This window comes from Acinonyx jubatus, chromosome E4, assembly GCF_027475565.1.
Source record: "Acinonyx jubatus isolate Ajub_Pintada_27869175 chromosome E4, VMU_Ajub_asm_v1.0, whole genome shotgun sequence".
Classification (NCBI taxonomy): Eukaryota; Metazoa; Chordata; class Mammalia; order Carnivora; family Felidae; genus Acinonyx; species Acinonyx jubatus.
In genome coordinates this window covers 32,172,500-32,193,594 of record NC_069395.1, presented here as the reverse complement: position 1 = coordinate 32,193,594, position 21,095 = coordinate 32,172,500, and the positions used below count along the sequence as shown (strand labels likewise).

The 21,095-nt window shown below is 34.5% G+C and overlaps 1 protein-coding gene across 2 annotated transcripts in view; it reads right to left on the bottom strand.

Annotated features, from left to right (window-relative positions):
• DENND1B (DENN domain containing 1B) overlaps positions 1-21,095 on the bottom strand; it is a 257,800-nt gene that overhangs the window by 50,369 nt on the left and 186,336 nt on the right. For both annotated transcript variants that reach the window (XM_027074606.2, XM_027074605.2), the window contains one exon: positions 14,527-14,628. In XM_027074606.2, coding sequence (XP_026930407.2) covers positions 14,527-14,628 — 102 coding nt within the window. The remainder of the gene's footprint in view (positions 1-14,526; positions 14,629-21,095) is intronic.

Here is a 21,095-nt window from a genome sequence, read left to right as displayed (position 1 = left end):
CTTTGAACACTCCACATAATTTATCTATTGTCTGTCCTCTACCTACTAAAAATAAAAGATTCACAAAGTCAGATAATTCTATTTTTCCTTGTTCTCCAATATATCTTAACACTCAGAACACTACCTCAAATATAGTAGACACTCAAGTTATACTGCTGACTTGAGAGAATACAGAATAATTAGATGACTGTTCCCAAAACTTTAGTGTATATATTGTTATGGCACCTCATTAATAATGTAGATTCCTGGGTTTTAATCCAGGCATCTTGAATCAGACATTTTGAAGATGAGACTCAAGAATATCCATTTTTATTGGTAAACTGATGCTGATCATTTGAGACCCCATTTAGAGAAACACTTTTTAAAATACTAATTGAAATAAGTTAGCAAAGGATGCTAAATATATATATATATTTATATAAATATATATTTATTTATTTATATTATTTATTATATTATAATTATATAATATAATTATTTATTATATTTATAATATTTATTATATAATATAATAAATTTATATTATTTATTATATTATATTATTTATATAAATATATATATTTATATATATACATATATATGTGTATATATATACACCTTGTCCTGATAAGCTATCTCCCCTTGTGTATTCCTTCCTCCTGACAGTAAGTCTCCATATCCTTCCTATGCCACATTGTTTTATTATTTTTTCATGTTATGAAATAAGTGCATCATACAATTACCATCTCCCAACAATTCACATATCAAATGTTTCCAAATACTCCAAACCTATTGAATCTTTAGTAGTAATGCATATATTGATCTTAGCTATAGATTACATACCATACATAAGTACCTTCATGCTTCCTTTAAGGATGTAGAAATTCATAGGATTCTATTACTTACATTAAAAGCTTTCTAAAATCTTCCAAAATCGCTAGCTGACATAAAAGGAAGACATGGCTTTTGACTCACTCCTTTTTAAAAATTTTTTAATGTTTATTTATTTTTGAGAGAGTGAGTGACAGAATGTGAGTGGGGGAGAGGCAGAGACAGAGAGGGAGACACACAATCCGAAGCAGGCTCCAGGCTCTGAGCTGTCAGCACAGAGCCCGATGCGGGGCTCGAACTCACAAACCATGAGATCATGACCTGAGCCAAAGTCAGACACTTAACCCACTGAGCACCCAGGCACCCTTTGACTCACTCCTTTTATTCAATATCTTATAAGTCAGAGAAAGTGGGCCATAACACAAAGTATACAGAGTACACTGGATGTCACTGAATTTTCATTTCTACACCCTACACCGTTATGTGACTCCACATTTAAGTTACAGACACCATTCGGTAACACTTGACAGTAACTTGACAGTTATTTGACAGTAACACTTGACTCCTACAAGTTTTGTATTATCCCTAAATTAGCATCATTATAATCAATTTTATAAGCTCTTCCATCAAAACTGTCAAGACATTTTCATATCTATTCCTTATAACAAGGAGTCACTCAACAGTTTTTATTTATTTGACAATATTAATGTCTATCATGTATTAAATATTAGGATAGAAAACAATGATCCTTGTCTTTACAGAGCTTACAACTTGAGAAAGCCAAACAAATTAACCTGGATTACAATGTAAGTTCATAGATCAGGTTCAACAAATGTTATTTTCATTTCTTCATAATTACTGTCCTTTACTCTCTCGCTCTTTGTTAAGCATCTATTACAATCCAAGTTATTTTTTTTTTCAGAAGTAAGAAATTAACATAGATATAGTGCTATTAAATAATCTGCAGACTGTATTCAGGTTACACTGGTTTTTCTACTAATGTCTTGTTTTATTCCCAGGCTCTAATCTTATCTTTTCCATTTGTAACTCATCAGTCTTTCCTTGCCGCTGGTGATCTATACACTTCTGGAGAGTACTGCTCAATCGTATTATATTGTAGAATGCCCCTCAATGTGGGCTGTTCATGAAGACATGAAATCGTTTTCAGAGACCTAATAGTAAATCACTTAGAATGGCTGTAGCAAAGGCATCTGGACAGGTATTTCAGACAAAAGGGGAAGAAGGATTTTGTGTGCCAGGCTAGGGGTTTGAACTTTATCCTAAATATAATAGGAAAAATACAAGATTTGCTTTTCAGAAAGAACAATTGTTAATATAGAATGGAGGATAGCTTATGGTGGCTAAAAACAGTTATCAGTTATCCAACATAAGTCATTGACATTGAAATGAGAGAGAATAAAACAATCTAAGCAATATTTAGAAAGATCAATCAATGGAACATAGTAAACAACTGGAAACTGGATGCAAGAAAGGTCAGCAGTGAACACATGGGAAAAGAAGACTCCTCATTATCTGGTTTAGGCAACACGGTAGCACTAGTTCCCAAAAGAAAGGATGCAGGAGGGACATGTATGTGTGTACACGTACAGATGCATGTATGTATATGGGTGAGGTATGTGTATGTATGGGTGTGAGTATGTATATGTATATACACATAATCATGAAGATATATACTATGCAAACACACATATACATTTACATTTATGTGAATACACACAGTGACTCTGTGATAAAGATGTGCTGGGGACTTATCACATAAAGGTAATTAATGCAGTGTGGTCTTACATAAGAACCCCCAGGGAGATATCTGAGATGTCTAAGGATAAAGAGGGGACTATAACATTAGGGGAGAGGTGGGAGATAACTGTGACTCTAAAGGACACTGAAGAAATAGCCTAGAAAAAAAGGAGGGAAAAAATAGAAAGTATATCACAAATACAAAAATACGTATACAAGAAAGGTACATTAAAGAGGAATAGAGCAAGGATTCTTTTCATTATGCCTGTAACAAAAGCTATCCTTTCAGGAGAAACCATAACACAAAGGATAATAATAGTGACATGAAAGAGACTCTGTCAAGAAAATATTAAGATACCTTAATGTGAGTGTCCTATTGGCATTTTTTTTAAGAATCTGTTTAAAATTTTTATTTTGAAATAGTTTTAGGTTTACAGGAATGCAAAAACAGAATGGAGAGTTCCCACATAAACTTCACCCAACTTCCCCTAATGATAACATCTTACATAACCATGGCACATTTATCAAAATCAAGAAATTGACATAGTTACAGTAGTTATAACACTACTAAATAATCTACAGACTACACTTAGATTACACTGGTTTTTCTACAACGGTCTTCCTTTTATTCCAGGATCTAATCCAGTCTTTTCCAGTTGTGGTTCATCAGTCTTTCTTTGGATCTAGACACTTTTGGAGAGTACTGCACAATCATACTGTAGAATGCTCCTCAATGTGGGCTTGTCTGATGTACACTTATTATTAGATGGAGGTTATATATTTTGGCAAGAATACCATAGGGGTGATTGTATCCACAGTGACTCTCATCAGGGAGTTCATAATGTCAATTTATGTTACTACTGCTGGTGACATTAACCTTGATCATCTGGTTAAGGTGGGGTCTGCTTGGCTTCTCCACGATAAAGTTACAATTTTTCTGTGTACAATAATACCTTAGGGAAATGTGTCAATTGTTTTAAAATCTATAACAAATATGAAAATACTAACCATCACATGGCAAGTGGACTTTCAAATAGTACTTACCAAATAAATGTTGGTTGAATAAATAAATAACTACATAACCATCTAGTGTTTTGCCATTACACAATAAATTTCTAATTTAAATTTTTAGAATTATAACACAATGAATTTTGAAATACATGTTATAAATTAGTATCTGAAATTAAGTACTGAGTATACAGAAAGTTATTTTTATGGGCCCAAATCAGCTCTTCAAACATCATCTTATTTTACCTTATATTCCAACACTGTAATCTACTTATCAATCTTTGAAGTAGCACTTTGTCAGATGCTTTTAGAAAAATAAATATCAAGCTATATAATAGGTACTGAATTTTCCTTATGTATCATGGTAGTACATCTTCACAGTACTTCTCAAGATTAGTTGAGCACGAACCCCCTCCCCCATCCCAACTACAAAGGATATATTTTATCAAATCATAAATTTTCAGGTTTTCCCTCACAACGATAGATGTGTTAGACCCTACAGTTGTTCAAGGTCCACCAAAAACTTTTTAAATGAATTTTAATTTAATTTTCTGATAAGTATTCTCTTAATGAACTGGTGTGAGAATTTTCTACTATACCCACAAAAGTATGTTCCTTATATAAGGAAAACTTGATGGAATTGGTTGACATGTTTACCAATAACATGAAATAGGTTACAAATGACATGAAATAGTGATTTCATCAGAAATGGATTGATCTTGAGGATTTTTACACTAATGTTATTATTTATATATTAAATATACACTTGTTATTGTATTCTTCGGTCATAAGGAAAAGTTTACTTTCATGAAGCAGAAATCCATCTCCCTAATCTTAGAGTCCTTATATATAATGTATGGCTGTTAATCACTGTATATGTAAATATCTTAGTCTTCAAAATCACTTTTTATAAGTAGTAACTTTGAAACACTGTACAGAGAAATTTTATTAATATTTATTTAGCACCAGCATTAACAAGATCCTATGCAAGCAACTACACATACAGCATTGAGTCACATATGGTCCTAGTACTGGAGTAGCTCACAATCTATACAGAAAATTGATATGTAAACTAAAAAGAGAATTATTAGAAATGCCAATATAAAAATATACATACGAGTATTATCTTTGATTTTGCACTTCCCTCTACTCTTGTCAGCCCATCAGCAAGAACTGGCAATTCCACCTCCCAAACATAACCAAACCCTGCTCTGTTTTGCTTTGTCTTTTCTACTACCTTCCTCATCCAATCCACCATCACTTCTCTCCTGAACAATTGCAACAGACCCATGTAGAGACCCACCTCTCTCTCGTCTAATCCATTACAGCATAATCTGGGCAATCTTTATAAAATACAAATCAGATCCAGTCACACCCCAGCTAAAGCTTTCCAATAGCATATTGCTTTGTTTAGAATATAATGTAACAAGGGATGCCTAGGTGGCTTAGTCAGTTGGACGTTCTGACTTCAGCTCAGGTCATGATCTCACCATTTGTGGGTTTGAACCCCCTGTCAGGCTCTGTGCTGACAGCTCAGAGCCTGGAGCCTGCTTCGGATTCTGTCTCTCTCTCTCTCTCTCTCTCTCTCTCTCTCTCTCTGCTCCTCCCCCACTCAGGCTATGTCTCTCTCAAAAAAGAATAAACATTAAAAAAAATTTTTTTAAAGAATATAATGTAACTCATGCCTTTAAAGTCCTACAAGATCTGTGTCCCCTTTCTGCTCTTCTAACCTAAGCTGATGCAACTTTCTTTCTTGCCCACAGTTGATTTAATTATGATCCTAGGAAATGCCGAGTTCTTTTCCCTCCTTGGGGTCTTTTCAATAGCAGTTTCCTCTACTCGAAATGATGTTCCTCTTTTGATATTCTCAAAACTAATTCCCTTCTTCAGATTTCTCTTAAGTATCACCTTTTCAGTAAAGCCTTTTCTGAACCTCTGGTCTAAAATTAGGCACCCAATCAATATCTCATGCCCTCTAAACTTACCACTTGCCGACATTTTTCCTTTTTATTTGTTGTATGTTAACCCATTCCCTTCACTAGAAATCACAACTCCATGAAAGCGGGTTACACAGCTCTGAATCTCAAGTGCTTGGAGGAGCAGGACCCAACAACAACAACAACAACAACAACAACAACAACAACAACAAAAGATGCTCAGTACTTAACTGTTAAAGTGAATAAACAAACAAAATGTTTTCAAAGTAATACAGGCACAGAGAAAGGAGTGCAGACCTAGTGAGCTGGGGGAAAATCAGGGAAAGCTTTAAAGAGGTGAAGGAAAACACAGTAAGAGGGAAATTACAGTAACATAGACTAAATGCTGTAACTCTGGTATGAACAAAAGCTCTAAGGGAACAGAACGGATGTAAGGGGGTAAATGTTGATTTGGATAAGGGCTGATGTTTGAGAAGACTATGGAAGAATGACAATGGATTAATACTGGCTGTATGGTACAGCATATACAAAACCTTACTTTGTGAAAGGTGTATTTGAAGGGATATTCAAGGTATTTGGATAGTCCATTAGTATAAGAAACTGGGGAAGGATTTAAAGCTTAGAGAGAGACCAAGCACCTTACAATGTGTGATACTCTGAGAAAGTGGCACACCAGGGTACAAACCCAGATCTACTGCATTCCAGAGCATTCCAGAGCCAATGCTATTAACAATGGGGTAGGCATGTCATTACACATGGTGGTGAGACCAGGAACTCAGAGCCAAAGAATGAATGCAATGTATTTACCTGAAAACTTGAGTTTAATTGAAGATGAAGGGAGGAGAAGGGTACTTTAACCAGTAATTTATTTAAAACATTTTCACTTTAAAATAAACACAGCTATACCGTGGTATAGAATGCACGATGTATATAAACGTCTCTGAAAAATACAAAATGGCTTTATTAAATGTGCTTTTTCAATGGTCTCTGATAGTCACCTTCCTATTCTTTTCAAAAACATGTGTTCTCTTCTACCACAAGGGGCACTTTGTTGGATGGAAAAGTTTAAAAAAGACACATTTGTATTGTCCTATGAAAGGCAGGAAAGGGTTTTGGAAGAACACCAAAAGAGCCTTTCCAATTTGAATCTTTCCTATCATTTTCCTCTCTGATAAAGATAGAATATAAGCAAGCAAGATTATTTTAGGAAAAAAATATATCTATGCTTGAGCTCCTTACTTATTATATACATTTCTTAACAGAAATATAGGTTGCCTTCTAAAAAAGGGCCTATATCACGGAGATCCCATAAGTCTGTGGCTGTATACTAGGCTCTTGGGTCAACACACCAAATTCAGTCATGGTCTTTAGCCAGGAAAAGTGTATAACAAAATGAGCAGAAAAAACTTTAGTTCCAGTGACCTTAATAACGAGCAATATACACAAGAAAATAATTTCCTTTACTGTGTTAGTATAATATGAGATAAAGGTAAGAGTCCTAAAAATAATGGCCTAAATCTCGGTAAAGCTGTTAGCTACAGAAACATGGTGGTGTCAGAATGGTGGATTTAAGAAGCTGTTTCTGGGATTCCTTCCAAATCCATTATCTAAAGAGCAATTTATCCAAATGGAACCTACTATCATCCGTCTAAGCTATGTTTATTTCATAATATCAAGGAATGTTAGAGTCGAAAGGTATCTCAAACTTAGTGATCTTTTACTCTAACTCATCTTACAGATGTAGAAACTGAGGTCTCAAAAGGTTAAGAAGTCAACTGTCAATGAAAACAGCCCAATAGAAACAAGCTGATCTGGAAACAAATATATATATACATATAATATATATATATATACATATAATATATATATACACACATATATATACATATATATATCTGGAAACAAATATATATATACATATAATACATATATACATATAATATATATATACACATATAACATATATATATGTAATATACATATATACATATATATACGTATGTACGTATATATATATGTGTGTGTGTGTGTATATATATATATATATGTTTTTATACAGTACTTAGATAATTCAAATAATAGTGCCTTAAATAATTAAGTTTAAATAATAATAAAGCAAACTACCAGAACATTCCCTGGTCCTTCCTTGAGTGCCCCTCTCTCCCCACAGAAAAGACCACAATTGCTTCAGGTTGTCCTCTCCTTGTCTGCCTTTATAGTTTTACCACACGAATGTCTCCCTAAATAATATACTATATAATTTTGCTTCCTGTTAAATATTACATAAAAAGACTCATCATAGTAATCCTTTAGTGATTTTTTCATTTAATTCATTTTCAGTTTTGCTGCAGCTTAATTTTCCTACTGTACAATGTCTTATTGTATGAATATAACAATTTGTTCATTTTAACACTGATCAACATCTGAGATTACTGCCAGTATTTTGCTTTTTATAAGCAATGTCAGTAAATGATTTCTGGTGCACAACTTAGAGTGAAATTTCTAAGAAATTTGCACGTTTAACTTTAAATGGTAGTGCCACAGTGTTTTCTAAATTATTTGTGCAAATTTACACCCCCATGAACAGTTAAAACTTGGTCCCTTGCTCTGTGCCTTTGCCAAATTTTGAGATTCTGTTTTTGTTTTTTTTTTTTTAATTTGGCCAATCTGGTGAGTATATGGTGAAATTTCATTGTGTTTTTTTATGTGATGTTCTCTGACCCCAAATGAGGCTGAATACCTTGCACACTTTTATCGGCCATTCAGGTTTCTCCATTTGCATGTGCTAACTCAAGTCTTCTGTACAACTCTATTGGATGAATATGTCTGTTCCTGCTTATTTTGTTTTGTCTTGAATTCTAGATTCTGTGTCCTTGTGTGGTTTGTATTTATTACAAATATGGTGTCTTTTGGTAATCAAAGTTTTTCATTTTGATAAAGTCAAACTTATTAAGCTATTCCTTCATGTCTTAAGAGACCTGTCTCTCTCTTCAAAGAAATAAAAGTAATGTCAGTTTAGTGTCTTCTAAATCTTTTTTTTTTTTTGGCTAAATTATATATGCTAGGGATTCCAAAGGTAATAGCTAACACCTTTTTCAGAGGTAGTATTTAATATTAAGTATGAAGTTTGTTGAAATTGCTTTCAATCATGCCTCTTTTTTTAGTTTTTATAAGGAATTTTATGAAAAATTTCTGCATCTGTTGAGATGATCTAATGATTTTTCTAATAATAGGCTAATGTAGGAAATTACATTCATAGATTTCCTAATATGCAATGGCCGTTTAATTTCTGGAATAAATGAAAGCTGCTCATAAAGTAGTATCCTTTTAATACATTGCTAGAATTGGCTGCAAATATTTTGTTTAAATCTTTCCATTTGTGATTGTGAGTGAGGCTCACCTATAAGGTTCTTTTCTCATGCTGTTTTAGGATCTGGAATCAAGATGATCTTAGCTACACAAAATAAATTGAAGAGAATCTCCCTTTTTCCATAATCAAAATGGGAAATTTTTGGAATCTGAATTGAAACCATTTGATTCTTGAACATGTGGAAGAATTTGCCTGTGTTATACAGTTAACATTGTTTTAATTTAATCCACATATTTACCATTTATTTTGTTCTTCCTTTCTTCTTGCTTCTCAGACCTTCCATCTTGGATCTGAGAAAACTTTCTTTCTCCCTGAAGTACTTTCTTAAAGTATTCCCTTAAAGATTTCTTTCTTCTGTCTGGTATAGCAGTCAGGGTTCAATCAGAGAAGCAGAACCAGTAGGAGATATATAGGAGATATAATGATAAATAGACAAACACAAACACATATACACAGGTGAGATTTATTACCGGGAATTGGTTTACATGATAATAGGGGCTAGCTAAGCAAGTCTGAAATTCATAAGACAAGCATCAGGAAGGAAAAATCATGAGCAGGCTAAACCCATAGAAGCCAAAGCTCTCATCCACAGACAGGCTTTCTTCTCTGTCCCAGGGAAACCTCAGTTCTGAGTTTAAGGTCTTCCAATTGATTCAGACAGACCTACCTAAATTATCTAGAATAATCTTCCTTATTTAAAGTCAACTGATAAGGAGTTTTAATTATATACATATATATACATATTTATATATGTGTGTGTGTATATATATATATATATACATATATATATGTATATATATGTGTGTGTGTATATATATATATATGCATATATATATATATATATATATATATATATCTTCACGCCAACACCAAGATTGGCATTTGATTTGATTAAGTAACTGGGGATTTTAGCGGAACAAAGAAGACACATCAATAAAGTCAACACAAGGAGCAAACTCAGGGTTTTGGCGGGGAGGGGCAGGGTCAGGTGGGGTGGGGAATGTTTTTATATCACTCTTATAATTAAGATGTATTTAAAAAAATTTTTTTTTACATTTATTTATTTTTGAGAGACAAAGAGAGACAGTGTGAGCAGGGGACGGGAAGAGAGAGACAGGGAGACACAGAATCAGAAGCAGGCTCCAGGCTCTGAGCTATCAGCACAGAGCCTGATGCTGGGCTCGAACCCATGAACCGTGAGATCATGACCTGGGCCGAAAGTCGGACGCTTAACCGACTGAGCCACCCAGGTGCCCCAAGATGTATTTTAGTCAGCATAGGATTCTAGGTATTTTTTCTCCACATGCTGAAGATACGGTAGTATCTTCTGGATTACTAATGTGAACTCAGCTGTCACTATGTTGCTCCCTGAAGGTAATCTATCTTGCCCACCTTGTTATTTTAAAAATTTTCCATTTTTACTTAATGTTTTAGAGCTGAATATATGGTGCAGTTATAGATTTCTTTTTATTTATTCAGTTTGGATATGTTAGACTTCTTAAATTTATACAATGGTATATTTTATTGGTATGGGCATTGTCCTTTGAACTACTCATTCTCCTCCATTTTCTGTCCTCTCCTTTTAGAGTTTATTCCAATGGCTTTTAGACACTTTCATTCTACCCTTCATGCCTATTAACCTCTCATATTTTCTATTTCTTCATTCTTCTGCGTTACCTTCTGGATAATTCCTTTTTCAGATATATCTTCCAGTTTAGTAAATCTCTCTTCAGTTAGATCTGATCTGCTGTTCAACCCATCAATTTCCATCCATTTCAGTTACATACTTCCTACGAGAATTTTATTAGCTACAGTCTTTTTTATGTTTTTATTTTATTTTTGAGGGGCAGAGAGAGACAGAGCATGAGCAGGGGAGGGCACAGAGAGAGGGAGATACAGAATACAAAGCAGGCTCCAGGATCTGAGCTGTCAGCACAGAGCCCAATGCAGAGCTCAAACTCACAGATTGTGAGATACTGACCTGAGCTGAAGTCAGATGCTTAACCACCTGAACCACCCAGGCTCCCCTATAAGCTACAGTCTTAAAAACTGGCTTCACATTAATATTTTATATCCTGAACATTTTTTTAGTGTTTGTTTATTTTTGAGAGAGAGAGAGACAGAGCATGAGTGCTAGAGGGGCAGAGAGAAACAGAAACACAGAATCCAAAGCAGGCTCGAGGCTCTGAGCTGTCAGCACAGAGCCTGACATGGGGCTTGAACTCATGAACCATGAGATCATGACCTGAGCCAAAGTCGGTCGCTTAACTGAATCACCCAGGAGCCCCTATATACTGAACATTTCTAAGCTTGTCTTCTATTCCTCTGAACATCTTATTTTTTTTTTACCTTTTTAATGTTTGTTTGTTTATTTATTTTGAGAGAAAGAGCATGAGTGGGGGAGGGACAGAGAAAGAGGGAGACAGAGAATCCAAAGCAGACTCCAGGCTCTGAGCTGTCAGCACAGAGCCCAACATGGGGCTCAAACTCATGTACCACAAGATCATGACCTGAGCCAAGATCAGACACTTAACCAACTGACCCACCAAGGCACCCCTAATTCCTTTGAACATTTTAAGCATAGTTATTTTATATTCTAATTTTGATAATTCTAATATTTAAAATCTTTGTAAGTCAATTTTGGTCCTCTGTTTCTGCTAGTTCTTGCTCATGATTTTTTTCCTTGTATGTTTATAATTTCTAACGGTGAAATTTATCTTTGGAATTTTAGCTGGGAGAATTCTTTGATACCTGGGTTCCTCAAGAGAAGATGTGTGTTTGCTTCTGCCTAGGGCCTGACAGTGCTAACAATTTAGGATCACTGTAAACTTGGCTTGAGTTGTATCAGACCAAATCAGAAATTATTAACTCAGACTTCAAATTTCTGTACAGGCTGGTGTGTTTACTTTTCAGCAGCACCTTTTCCTCCCCTCCACTCAGTACCAGTGCTTTGGAGGTACAATCACCAGGAAATGAATAAAAGGAAGGAGCAGTTTGATTTCTTGTTTACTTTTACACTAAGTCATCCCAGATTTGTGGGAGTAGGGTCTCCTATTACACTTTTCAACTTGGGAAGTAAGCACTAGGCTTTGTCTCCTGTTCCACACCACAAAACAGTTTTTTAAATACTGCATTTAAAATTGTTTCAGTACGTAAGTTACCTCCGAATCCTTCCCAGCTGTATTATCTGAAATAATAGTCTACTTTAACTCTTAACATTATATGCTGCTCTCCTGGACCCATGTTCTCTCAATTTTGATGCATAAGCACTGCTAAATAGAGAGCTGGAGGAGTCCTTGACCTATGATGGATCACAAATTCATAATAATGAATAGCAATCATTTATACCTAATGAATATTTTTATATTCTTTCGAAAAGAGCAATAGTCTCTTTGTGGCTTCATCTATGTTGGTAATTTTTTACCAATTGATTCCTATTTTTGTTTCTTTTCTTTCCCCCCAAGTTTTAGTAAAGTGTAATTGTAATCAAAAAACTGAACATAACTAATGAAGACAATATGTTAAGTTTGGACATATGTATACACTTTGCTACAATCACCACAATCAAAGTAATAAAAATATCCAACAGTTCCGAAAGTTTCCTTGCATTCCTTTGGGTGTGTGTGTGTGTGTGTGTGTGTGTGTGTGTGTGTAAGAACACTAACATGAGATAGAATTTTAATAGACTAGAATTAGGCACTATGTTGTACAGTGAATCTCTGGAACTTATTCATCTTTAGAAGTTTGTGAAACTGTCAATAGGAATCTTTTAAATCCCCAAACTTCAAGTATCATTTTCTCAAGGGACATAAAAGGGTATCAAGTTTGAGAACATGGTCAATTGGTGCATGTAAACTATCTAAGTTGTCTATATAATGGGTTCTATTTTAATTGACCACTTTAGTATTCTACATTTAGCCTTTTTGACCAAGTTATATTTAAAAATAATCCTGCATAGATTTATACTTTATTAATGTAATGGCTCTAAAATGAGGCAGACACTAAGATTTAATAAGCTTCTACAAAGTGTTGTGCACTGTGCTGGGAGTATACATGTATCAGTTCACATAAACTTTACCACAACCCTGTGAGATACGGGGTATTTCTATTTTAAAGAAAAAGAGACAGATACTTATGAGCAAACAGCTATTACATGAGAAAGCCAAGATTTAACCCAACTCTACCTGATTCCTAAAAATATGAGCTTATTGTAAGTATACAAAAATTACTCTATCTGAATTATAACTAATGAAAAGATTTTGGTTACAGTCTTATGGCCAAAGGTTACGTCATAAGTTAGATATTCTATCTACCCGTTCAATTCTTGACCCCCATATGAACTGATCTTCACAATTCAGAGTTGACAATGGGAAGTAGTACTATCTCTCCTTGACAGATAAAACTACAAAAAGGGTATCACTATTTAACTCCACAAACACGCACTGGATGACTGGTTTAGGACAGCATTGTGCTGTACGCTTCAGCATTTAGAAAGACCATCACTTGATCCTTCTACAACCTTGGGAAGTAATTCAATCTATATTGGAGCCCTCTAGTGACAGAGCACCAAAAGTAACCCACTCCATCTTCAGAAATTCGTAAGACATCTTTGATCCTAAAAGCTATCAAAGCTGCTTCTGCCTCTTTTAGGTATTGGGTAAACGTAACCCTTTCTTTAAGGTAAACCTTCACATATGAGAAGATAGTTATAGCCCCCCCCCCAGAGTATTTTCTAATTATTTTTTAAAACTTCCTCAGAATATGGATAATAGTATTGGTTTTGTCACCATCAAATTAAATCACTTATTTAATTTGAAGCTTATCTCAAATTACATGGGATCTTTTCTCTTAACAGTCCAAAGGATTCTATTAGATTTTCAGTTTCAGCTATTGAATTTTTACTCATGCTTGTATCCTGGTCCTGAGCAGTTTATGGCACTTTATTGGTCTTCATTAAACGATGAATTCACACAGGTAACTTTACATTTAAATTATCATGTGGAATAAGAAAATAAAGTGTTTAGAACTTAATTTAAATTATGTAAACAGAAATTGAGAGGAGCCTCAATTGAGAGACTTGCTATGATCACACACGGGAATGAAAGAATGAGTACATCTAAACATTCTCAATTCTGATGTTAAGCTACTGCTTTTTGAAATTGTGACTACACTTTCTGAGCCAAAAATCGGGATACATAGTATGATGATGACCTTTTTTCCTGAATTTTTGAATTTATACTTATGAAGTCTGTTTTTCTAAGCTGAGTTACATTAGGACTGTCCTACAAAAAATAGTTTGCTTACCATCATCAATGTACCATACCAAACCAACTCCTAGATGCTCACATGAAACTAGTCATGCTCGTTTTGTAACTATGAATGAATACTCTTTCACAGACCATCAGATTAGTACTTTAGATGAGATTTTTTTTAATAACAAAGTTACTATTACTTAATTTTCTAGAGTGCCATGCCATAGGTAACTGTAGAGTTAACAAAAGAAAGAAAAATTTCTTGTAATTCTAGAACAGTATTATTCAGAGTTTTGACAAACTTTTGATAAAAGTGATAAAAACGTGCCACGCATTTGTTACATTTCTGTAATCTTCTGTTACAGAAGGAAATATGGAGGCCCACTCTTACCTGCTTGAAAAGTTGGAGGTTAACTGCAGTTTCCAAGAACTGTTTCATCAGACTTGAACGATGCTTTACAAAACTCTCCTCACAGAAAGTGATGGGCTCCCCCTACAAAGAAATAAAGATTTTTTGGTGTCAAAAGAAAGTCAGCAGAGAGAACCAGTCTCTCTAAAGAGGTACATGGAGAGTCACAGAGGAAATGTAAGACACAGAATCAACCTCAAGGTGCTGAAAGTCTAAAGGGAGTCAAACAGACCCTTAGACATAATAGCTGAATTTCAGCCTCATAAAAATATTCCTCTACTGATAAGCTTCTACGAGAGCTTCCTAATCAAGGATCCCTGGGGTCTTAAAATTGCTCAGTTTCACTTCCTCAGAGTAAGAATGAATCACCTAAAAACAAAGGTTTAATATTATTAGATTGAATTATGAGTATTAAAAATAGCATGCATAGCTGAAAAGAGTATGCAATTGCAATTTTATTATTAGAAAACACCTTCAGGGGGCCTGGGTGGCTCAGTCAGTTAAGCGTCCAATTTTGGCTCAGGTCATGATCTCACAGTTCTTGAGTTTGAGCCCCGCATGAGGCTGTGTGCTGACACAGGCTGTGTTCAGAGCCTGGAGTCTGTTTCAGATTCTGTGTCTCCCTCTCTCTCTCTGCCCCTCCCCAGCTCATGGTCTCTCTCTTTCTCTCTCTCTCTCTCTCTTTCTCAGTCTCTAAAATAAATAAACATGGAAAAAAAGAGAAAAAGAAAACACTCTTGCTATAAAAATTACTGCATGATTTTTGCCATTTATATTTGATCATTAATTTCTTTTTAAATTAATTACAAGTTCTTACAGTAACATTCTCTTCGTGATTGCAAACACAATTCTGATTGAATACTTTCTAGAATAAGTCTCATTTTGTACCTGCCTCAATTTACCCTATTTTTTTAAGTAATCATAACTTTGCAAGTGTCTTGTGGTAGCTTATGCTCCATTAGCTGCTCCTCCTCCAAATTATCAAGAACTTAAATTCTCAATACAGATTCCACTCATTCCACCTATTCCCATGCATGACCTCGAAAACTGTCACTTACTGGCTGATCCCTACCACCTGCTACTTTCTCAGTAGCCTGAATGGTCTTCTTGCCAGTTCAATACATGTGAAGATAAGTGGCTAAATTATATGACCCAAATGAAAACAGAGATAATCCATTATCAATGTTAATACAATGATCCACTCATTATAATGAATCCTGTAGCAATCTCTATGTTGCAATAAAAAGGGGGAAAAAAAAAGTGAGCCTGTTCACCTTCTAACAGACCTTAGAAAAAAGATTAATTATAATTTAACTTTAAGGACAACTCAATGCCTTGATTATAGGTATCTGTAAGTAAAATTCTGAAAATTGGCTCCTGTATGAACAAAATAATGAAACTAATAATCTAACAGTAATTCAACTGTTACCACTGTCTGATGGAAACTAATGACACTATAGATTGGCACTGTTCAATACACTAGCCACTAGTCACATGTAGCTATTTAAATTTAAATTACTAAAATTAAGCAAAACTAAAAATTCATTTCCTCAATCACACTAGCCACATCTGAAATGTTCAACTGTCACAAGTGTTCTGTGGATCCTCTTAGGTAGCACAAATACAGAACACCGATCACAAAAAGTCTTCTGACACAGCACTGCTACAGAAGAAAATATATAAAATTCAAACAAATTATTAAAGAAGATAATTTAATAATCTATTAATTGTTGTCATCCACCATCAGTTGCCAGCCAACACCTCATAATAAAACTGCAATTATGCATTTTGATACTGACTACTGCCAGTCTTAAGTGCTACGGGAAGATTTTAAATTACATATTTTAAAAACTTGGTTAACTTATATAAATATACTTTGGATAATCAAAAATCACTGTTTTTGCCACTATCACAGAACTCACCACTTAGAATCTAACAGAGGGGGGAAAACAACAAACAGGCAATCCTGTTAAAGATAAAGGTCTATTGTTTTTGCTTCCCTGGTATCAGCATCGTATCTAGTTACACTGGGAGCCAAATAAATGTTTCTATAAGTCAATAAACAAAATAGCAAGCGAGCTAAACCTTGCTCCATAGGACTTATTTTCTTTTCAAAAGTAAATACAAATTACAAAAAATCAAATCATTTCTTAATGGCAATGCTAACTACAGCACTATTATTACAAAGTGATCAGTACTATTGATAACGTTAGTTTTTATTGCACAGATTTCCCCCCAAACATGTGAGCTATATTTTATTAGTACCTACAATGCGTCCAAAAGTTGTCATTAACACTGCAGAACAGTCTTCAATTCAAATACAAAGGTCTATCTTCAATTGAAATACTTGTCAATTTAAAAATAAAATTCTATCTCTAACTGAACAGTTTAGACTTCCGATGTTACAATCAAGCATTTTTTTTTGATTGGAAAGAATGGAGGGCAGGGGGATGGAGAATCTCAAGGTAAGGGAAAATGGATGTGAGCAGTCTACCTGTGCTTTCTCAAGAATTGGGCATAACATGGTCTTTAGCCAATGTGAATTATTCGGGAAGAACCCTGTCCTTATTAATCTTCTAGCAACTGCTTTCAATCTTTCAAGAGAAAGTTCAGATGTGCTGTCCATCCATTTTTGATAACACCAATCATGGTAAAAGCTTTGAACTTAACCTTCAAATGATGAATACAGCCTGTTCACTAAGAATCTCTGATAACAACAAAGAAGAAAAGCCCTAATGCATATTAGAATTTTCTCTCAGGAGAAAGAAAAATAAGTCTTGATTAACAATGCTCTAAATTTTTGCAATATTAATACACAGGAGTCTCAATTATTGTCATACTGGGATGTATGCTATCAAACAGATTCTAAATAACTCCCCAGTAGGAGTTCTTTTAAATCCAGGTCAGGTTGAGTGGTGGCATGATAAGGAACTCTGCTTAGGATCTTCTGATTTATTTTTTATCTGATTAAAAATCAGGATTAGGATTGAGTGTTTTTTTAAAACCTTTCTTGTTCTAAGTAGAGTGACTATGTCTGGTTTTGCCCAGTTAATTCCCAGTTTACTGAAGTATAAGAGATTTAATTTAGAAGTTCCTGTGGCTTCCCAGAGGAAATCTGAGCTGGTTTGGAAAACTAATGGACGCTTTATGAAACAAAAATGCAAAATATAGTTTTGAGAGAGGCAGACAAAAAGGGGTAGTGTGTTTGGGATGGGTGTGAATTAGAGACAGTACCAGATGATGATAATAAATGACTGGTTGAGGCATAGTGGCTAATGGATATGAACTACACAAAGTACCTGACAGAAATAAAAGGTAGAGTAAGCCATATTGAAAAAGGTCTATGATATATTCTGAAGTTATTTTCTTAAAGACATCAAGAAGCTCACAAAAGTATCTACTCAATAAAGTGACAAGACTGTATGTTTTAAAAAATAAAGTTAATAAGCAAGAGGAAATAATGGAAACAGGCAGACCAATTAACAGCGTGATATAAATCAGCCAAGAAAAGACGAACGAGGCAGCAGAAAGGAAAAGTGATGACAACCATTAGCTAACACTTATAGGAGACTTATTTACTATTACCAAGAGTAATAATAATAGCTAATGTTTACGTAACGCTTATTATGGGCCAGGTACTGTTGTAAGCACTTCATACATATTAACTCACATAAACCTCAAATTTACTGTTGTCTTACTTCATATATGAGTAAACTAAAATATGGGGAATGGTTAAGCAACTTGCTCAAGATCACACAGCATGCAAGTGGTAGGAGCTGGATTCAGACTCAGTCTATGCTTTCAAATTATCCCAGTTATGGGCATTCAAGACTATGTGGAATGTTTTATTTATTCCATATCATGCAATCTGTAAAAGTACAATTTCATCGCAAAATCAACTGGGCTGTATATCAACTGATATACAGCAGTGGTTCTCAAAGAATGCCCAGGTATTCAGACCTTTTCATAGGGTCTGCAACATCAAAACTATTTTTGTAACAATGCTGAAACATTATTTGCCCCTTCCACTTTTATTTTCTCATGGGATCCAATGGAGTTGATCAGAGGTTACACGACTGGTGATATTGCAACAGAGCAAAAGCAGAACCAAATATGAGAATCCAGCTAACTTCCCTTAAGCCCCATACTTTCGAAAAACTGTACAACAAGGCATTCTTCTATTGTTTTTTTGTTTAGAAACAATTATTTCTCATAAAAATGTTTTATGTTTATCTATAGTATTGTATTATTTTTAAATAATATTTAAAATATTTTCAGTTTTAATTTCTAATATGATAATAGTAAAACATATACCCCACAGAAACAAAAGTTCTTTAAAGCTCTTGATAATTTTTTTAGAGTATGAAGACATTCAACAACAAAGGGTTTAAGAACCACTAATACACAGAAACAGGACAAGGAGGGGTCGAAGATGACTTCCAGATTTCAAGCCTGAGGATCAAAAGATGATACCATTTACTAAAGAAGAGAAATACAGAAAAAAAAACCCAGATTTAAGAAGGTGATAAAATCAATTCTTGCACATGTTTTTGTTCAGATTCCAAGCTGAGCCTGAGACAAGGATTCTTGTTTAAATGATTTGTTGATGGAGAACTCTCAGGAACTAGGAAATATGGGAAACAAAATAGGGCAGAAGAAAAAAGCCAAGCAACAATGTGTTTTCAGTTGAAAATCAGCCTCAGCCTAAACCTATGGAAAACACTAAATATACTAGCAGAGTTATTCCCATCTTGAAGCAAGGGCAGTATAAACCCTTTATCAGCCAGTCAAGCCAATGAAGCCTTCCCTGGGGGGGGTGGTGGGAAGAATGGAGGTGCCTAGGGAGGCACTTCCTACTTAGCCAAGGGCAATTTTTCTCTGAAAAGGGTGCCAGCCAGTAGAGGGGATCTGGTCAGGGCACCAGTAAAGTCCATTAAGGCATGGTAAAGGCAGCAAGTAAGGTTTCTGAAGATGCATGGACGTAGGGTAGCACATAGCTAGAGACTCAGGTTTGGAAAACTTGTTGTTTAATGTATATTTAGGAATTATCTGCACAGAACTAAGCATTAAAATTAAGCTGATCACTCTACTTAGGGAAAAAGATTGATATAACTGAAAAATACCTACCTATAATCCAATTTATTTTTTAAACGTTATATTGTTCACTGACAGAAAAAGTAAGGAAGTATATAGCTCTGTGGAGACACAGAATTAATTGTGTAGAAACATATAAATGGGGAAATGAAAAACTATCCATGGTAAAAATCTGATGTGATGCTAAAGCAACTGAATCTTTTGCTTCATGGAACAGTGATGAGGCAACAGGAAGGAACCAAAATTGAAATCATTTCGATAAAATGTCACACAAAGGAGCATGAAAAGAGGTAAAGAAAAACTACTATTCAATACTAGGCTGGCAGTGAAGTTCTTATTACAGAGAGGAGAACCAGACTTTCCAGAAAGGAACCACCAACATTACTTACCATTAAAGTATTATGTCAGTCAACAAATATAGACTAAGAATGAATCAACAACATACTCAGCATTCTATGATGAGGTTTGCTAGATAGTTTGTTATTAATAAATAGTAAAAATACCAAAGTTCACACTTGATTTACCTGTTAAAACATATAAATCAGAGCAGATTCAAGTTCAAATTGTCCACAAAATAACAAACGTCATATTCAGTCCCTTGTATAATGGGAAGGGAAGAGGTACCATTAAAACCAGTGTGCTAGAAACTACATGTTGTTTGTACCTGATGGCATTTAAATAAGACCCATCAATTAGTTGTGGCAGAAGAATGGATTAAGAAATGGCGGAAGAAATGCCCTCCAGTGCCATAAATCTGGCCCTTATGGAACACACGATTTACCTTGCCAAGTCTTAGATTCCATCTTCAACATAAAGAAGTAAATTCTCCCTCCTCTGAAACCCAGAGCCTTAAAAATATGTGTCTTTCTTTTAGCACTGATTTTCTAAGTTGAATTAAAGGTTATTTTTATACATTTTATTTGTGTATTTTTGAGGTCTGGGACTATATCCTTATACATTTCTACATTCCCTATTATAATACTCAACATAGTACTTTGCACTTTGAGTGTTCAGTAAATATCCACTAGCTAATATTTGAAGTATTTTTACAGGATAATTAAGGCACAGATAAGATATGGAAGAGATGGGGCTGTTTTTCCTACCCTACTGTATGTTCAGTTTCAAAATGATTATCATCACTGAATTAATACAATATTTTTGCTTAGTGTGTTTTTCAGGATGGGCATCTTTCCAGTTCTATGTTGTCTTCTGGAGTAGGAAACTTGGCAAGAACAAGAAAATACTTAAAACATAGACTAGATCTCTGTTTATGTTTTGCAGATATATACATATATATACATATATATATATAACTTAGTAACAATTCATACTGAAAGGAATAAAGGTGTCAGAAAGAATGATACTGTGTAAAGATATGAAATATAATCGAAGCATCCACATAATGCTTATTCAGTTCCCTAATACACTTGGGTTTAATATGTAAAGTCACTGTTATA